General features: G+C 37.9%; 1 protein-coding gene across 2 annotated transcripts in view; it reads right to left on the bottom strand.

Moving 5' to 3' along the window:
- FAM155A (family with sequence similarity 155 member A) overlaps positions 1-5,768 on the bottom strand; it is a 594,427-nt gene extending 588,659 nt beyond the window's left edge. For both annotated transcript variants that reach the window (XM_036831943.1, XM_036831944.1), the window contains exon 1: positions 4,711-5,768. In XM_036831943.1, the coding sequence (XP_036687838.1) occupies positions 4,711-5,595 (885 nt within the window). In that variant the 5' untranslated portion in view covers positions 5,596-5,768. The remainder of the gene's footprint in view (positions 1-4,710) is intronic.
- Between the last annotated feature and the right edge of the window lie 232 nt (positions 5,769-6,000).

A 6,000-nucleotide genomic window follows, 5' to 3' on the forward strand; every position in this document is an offset into this window, starting at 1 on the left:
GAAAGCAATAGGTCAGATAATTCAAACCAAACTAGTATTGTATCTCAAATAGTTATCTGTATATTTGTTCTTTTATATTCAATCTAGTATGAAAATACATCTTAATGGATTATAATTTATTTGTGAGGGAGCATGAGACTGAGAAAATTATCTGATTTCCTTTCCTTCACATTTTAATTCACCTTGCATATGCAGACACCAATCTCATCTAATTAAAGTGATTAAAACCAAGGTATAACAGCAATTATCAAAACTTTGTGGTTATGCCCTATATAGCTACTAATTTGACCCAGTTACAAGTCCAAAGTTAAAAAAGAATAATCATTCTTTGGTCTATAAAGCAACAGCATATAATATTAAGATAAAATTTGATAAAAATAAAATTAAATTAAGATAAAAATAAAACACATATCATAAATCAGTAGTTATATATGGAGCAAAAATATGAAAATGAAAATCTGGGTTATAAAAACAGTTATGAAAGTGGCTTTGATACTATAAATGGCCTTATTAATGGTTAATGTGATCATCTGAAGGTTAGACTATTTGATTTTACAGAGAAGCAATTCAACTATAAAAATATGATTTAAAAATAACACAGAGATATAATATAAAAGAGATCTATTTGCAGACGTATTCCACACTCTGGACATAATATGTACAACAGCACTTAAACGAGTAAGAGCAAAATAATATTTTAGATTCAATATTTAAGTGGAAAGAATTGTTAGATATTTTATTTCCTTATAAAAACTATTTTTAAGAATCTACAGTATATGACATCAAAATAAATAAGGACTTAAAAATGCCTTTTTTTTAACTTGCACATTATGTAACCCAAATTCTATGTCCTCAAACTGGTTAATGTTTCTGAGTCGTTTCTGCAAACAATACAGAAAGCCCTGAGTATCACAGTTGTTATATATGCCGAACACTGGCAGAGTATTCTTTTGGTCATTGTCTGTTAAATAAAAATAGGCAATATAATTTGCTTTAATACAAAATTATAATATAAAAATATAAGAATGCATACATTCTTGATAGTATAAAGATTAGAATCTATTCTGAGAGAACTAAAATACAGATGATGCAGTGATTTATGTTAGAATCTAATCTCACACCCACTTTCCCTGACCATCTGTCTTAAGGAATAGTAAGTCAATAAAACTTTCATTAACAAAAGTTTACCTGTAACATAGAAGTTTATATTCCCTAAACATCCCAGTTTTGTAATATGTAATTTCAAGAATGCTTAGGAGGTAAAGAATGGCATATTTAAGAAAAATTCTTTATTTAAGTAAAAATTCAGGCATGTTAATAATATACATATGTAATTCTGTAGCTTAGAATAGTGTATTTTTTAATATTGAAGCCAATTTGAAGATTTTCAGATTCTTATTGTATATCAAAAACATTATTTTGAATAACACTGCAAAATCCAGAGAATTACTGTCAAATTTTTGCTACTTGATTTATGTAATATAGCAGCTTGAATGCTATAGTCTAAATGATACATGCAGAAGTTCTTGTTCTTTATTTTACCATAAGTTACTTCCCCGATAAAAGTGCATATTTACTTTAAAAATTAAACCAGCTATTTCTATGAATATTAAAAAATATTCTTGGGTGCAAATGATTTCTATTATATGTTGCAAACAAAGGTTCGCTAAAGAAAATCCAAGCTATATTTGATCTCCAACTACTACGGGCCCAAGACAATATGATTGGATTAGATCAATATTAAGGTGTTTTTTGTTTTGTTTTGTTTTGTTTTCAGTATAACAGGCCAAAAGCCCTTTAAATCAAGTTAAATAAAAATTAAATTTAATCCATTTTAATTTCATATGTATATGGAATGTGGCATTTTTTTTAATGGGGGAGATTATAAAACTAGAGGGTAATAACATGACCTAACTTTTAGAAGTCAGAAATCACTGTATTAATCATTTAATTATATATGGGTATAACAAAGTTAACATATTGCTCCTAAAATATGGATTCTACTAATTTGTATAGCTAATATTATTGCATATATTCTCCTGTCTATAAATTTATAAATATACTAATAAACTATTAAATTGGATTTTTTCATGAATATATTACCAATTCCAGAAATATAATGCATTTACTTTTAATGTTGCCTAAGACTTTGCTGTTAACCTTAAAATGTGGAAAATTTTGCACAGACTATATATCTTGAACATTGCTCCTGAAGATAGTCATCATTTCATAATTATAAGTATGTTTGAAATAAGTAAAAATGTTCAGAAAGAAACTCAGACACATTTTTCAAAGACTACAAGTACCATTTTAAGCCGTTTAATATACTTGGTATGTGGATGTGTTTGTGGTTCTGCAGAATCATAAAGAAGCTGTATATTAAGCTCAGGAGCTAATCAACAGATTTGTGAGTTATCAACCAAGAACACCGAACACTGCCCCCCTCCAACCCCCCGGCACCTAAAATCTGAAGCTGTGTGAGAACAGTTATCCTGGAATAAATGTTTCAAGTGTTTCCAGCTGACAAACAACCAACCAAGAAATAGCTACAAGGCATCACAAGTAATAAATCCTGTGTTGTGGAGATGAAAAACTCAAATGTCTGTGTTTACTTTTCATTGTGAAGAAATGTTTCTAAAAAGGAGTTCAGATTTTTATAATGTGCTTTTGTGTATACAGCTAACAACTACTACTTTATATGAGAACACAATCCAGAAGTAGTTCATAACATTACACATTAATTTAACCTACACTGTGCCTTATAGCTATGATGATATAAGTATAAAGTTGATAATGATTTCAGGTCAAGAGAAAATATACATTTATACATATTTAAAACTTGAATATTTAAACAAAAATATATTTGACAGACTTATTTGAAAATATGCTCTAGTATATTGGCAATGTAGACTATCATTTAAATACAGAAACTATACAAATTGGAATTACTAGAAATTTCTATGAGAGTTTACATTCAAGGAGGCAAGCAAATTCAAATTATTACAAGGGATCACTTTTAAACATAAATATACTGAAACGTTTGCAAGCTTTTTATTAGTAGTAGAATTAGCAGGCACATCAGTGTCCTTGCAATTCTGATGCAACGTATCTTGTCAAAATAAATAACTGCAATAAATACACTAGTCATTCATTATTAACTTCTACCATTAAGATTAAGTTTAATTCCCAGGCATGACTTACGGGGGTATGGTTAAGAAAAATATGTAAAAAACTTTTAAAATCCATTTATCTAATGAAGTAGCATTCTAAATTAATGTTGTGAATGCAATATTATTATTTGCAAAGAAGATATGTTTCTGGTCTTAAAGAATGTTGGCAAAACAAGTTTAGTTTTAGTTCAGCTTAGTTGTCAAAAGCACAACTAATCAATCCAAACTAAAATACAGCCCTTGAACTATGTTCATTTTAAGTAGGTATCCCTTAGGCCAGTTCTCTTGTGAAAGTATCACAGAATCTTTTGATCCATACTGCCCCTGATTACGCTTTCTGAGTACAAAGCAAGTGAGGCCAGAAAGGGACATTTGCTGTGTTCCCATGGAGAGGCTGGGGAAGTAATGAAGAGAAAGGTAGAGAGAGAGAATGTGCTGTGTTATTTATTTTGAAAAGCAATACTATTTTATTGCACTCTTTAAGAAATTACCTTTGGAACAAAACATTAAGGCTTATTACTGAGATTCTGTCATCATTTCTTCCCTACTAAAGGTCACTGCAGTATCATCTTCAACAAAGCTCTTGAGCAAATCTCATTTCAGCACCACGGACAGCAACACTTCTACTAGGACAAGCGCCCATGGTTGCATTAGCCATTTCTTAAGAAACTTGCATACACTTCTTTGTCAATCAGCAAGGATTACAGCCATTATTATATTAATAGGAAGGGGTTAAAGGTAATATACGTTATTAATGAGTTCAGTATTTTTCATTCATAGATCAAGCATTTGCCAGTTAGTACTTCTGGAGAGCATCCTGAAAATTCAAGCTAATTACATCAGGTGGCTGATAAAAAATCTAACATTGATCAGTTATCACCAGATACTTAATTAAAACTTTCTACTCATAATGAGTCTCCGATCAATAACTATACAAGTTTCTAAGAGGAAACAGGAAACTTATGTGAGTAAATACGCTTAGGTAGGCCCTCAGACTTTCCAAACGGCCAGAACTACCCCTGTAAAACAAGTAAAACACGTTTTTCGTTCTTCCTACATAAACAGCCACAAACACTTTCTCTTGTCCCTTCGGCCAACCAGCTTAATGATGTCACAATCAGAGAGCTCATGTGTCAGGCCCATAAGTCAGACCATACATGCCTGTCTCAGACTATTCTGATTTTAGCTGCGGTCATCAGTATGCAATCCCATCACTGTCTTCCTAACAAGCTTCACTCAAATTCCACTTAAAAAAAAAAGGCAACAGAGTTTGAACCAACTCCATAGCACTGGCTTTATTCTCTCAGAAGACCAGGGTCTTCCTGACCTTCCAAGGATCCCAGAAGAAGGCACCAGTCCACCAGCAATCCACGGGATAGTCCCAAATCAAGCAGCAAGTCAAGCTCTTATAACCACAAAAACAACGGTGAAGTAACAAAAAAACCAGAGTCCAAAAAACATTTTAATACTCTAGAAGACGCCTCAACCAAACACACACGGATATAAAAGCGCAAGGATGGGGAAAATCCACTGTTCCTACCTTACAGTCCTCAGGACACGATTTCACCGAGTACTCCTCCGACTGCAAGTATTTATGGAGCACGCTTTCAAACTCTTCGTATTTCTCCTGAGCGTGGTGGTCGTAGTCTTGGTAAGCCTCGACGCACTGCCTGCAAGTGGTCATCTCACCGTCCTCCTTGAGCACCACATCCAGACTACAGTTCAAAGTGTTGGGGCTGGACAACCCCGAGAACAACTCCCAAAGTGTGTAGGAATTACAAAATGAAAGGTAAAAATCCGACAAGTTCCAGAGCGGAGTTGGATGCGTCCCCCTCACCTGCGGCTCCTCCCCCCCGGCCGCCACCCCCCGACTCCAGTTCCTGGCGCACACGGCGTCCGCGCTCTCCACGGTGAAGCACTGGCCCGAGGAGGCGCCCTGGGGGTAACAGGTCTCCAGGCGCCACACGGGCTGGGCAGAGTGCCCCAGCACAAGAGCCTCGCCCCGGCTGCTGCTGCCTCGGCTGCCCTGGCCGCCCCCGCCGGCTCCCGGGGAGGGGGGCAGGGCGGGGGCCGAGGCGGCGGCGAGGAGTCTGGGCGCCTGGGCGGCGGGCGAGGACTCCCCCATGCTCGCCAGGAGCGCGGGCCAGGAGGGCTCCTGCTGCCGCTGCCGCTGCTGCTGCTGCTGCCGCTGCCGCTGCTGCTGCTGCCGCTGCTCCTTGTCCCGGGTCCGGGTCAGCTTGGCCTCGGCGCAGAACCACAAGTGATCAGAGAGCAGGACTGTGAAAAACAAGAGAGATGCCAGAGACAGTCGCCATTTCTGAGCCCTCTCTGAATCGATGAACGGTTTCTCGTTCTCCCGGGGTGCCGCCAACCAGATTTTTAACCCGTCGTCATACTGCCGACACATCCAAGCACCCCTGGTCATATTTTGGGAACGCACAGCCCTGGCCGACTCCACCGTGAGGGCTCCTGTGCCGGTGTCACCACGATATGCATTGACTTAAAGGGTTTAATTTCCTTATCCCCTCCTCCCGTTTCTTCTCTCTCCCTCTCCCTCTCCCTCTCTCCCTCTCTCTCTCCCTCTTTTCTCTCTCTCTCTTTTTGCCTACATAAATATTACCAGGCTTTGGAGGAAGATATGACTTGCTTCCGACCTAATCATCTGCCGACCCCATCCTCTGTAGAGTGGGAAACAATAATGCAGAGAGAGAGGCGGAGAGGGAGGGAGGGAGGGAGGGGGGAGAGAGAGACAGTCGGAGGCTGGGGCCGGCGGCCGGCGGTGAGCGGAGTGCAGGAGGTGATGGTGGAGGCGGCGGAGTGGCTGGCGCTG

The sequence above is a fragment of the Balaenoptera musculus genome, chromosome 18 (assembly GCF_009873245.2).
Source record: "Balaenoptera musculus isolate JJ_BM4_2016_0621 chromosome 18, mBalMus1.pri.v3, whole genome shotgun sequence".
Taxonomy (NCBI): Eukaryota; Metazoa; Chordata; class Mammalia; order Artiodactyla; family Balaenopteridae; genus Balaenoptera; species Balaenoptera musculus.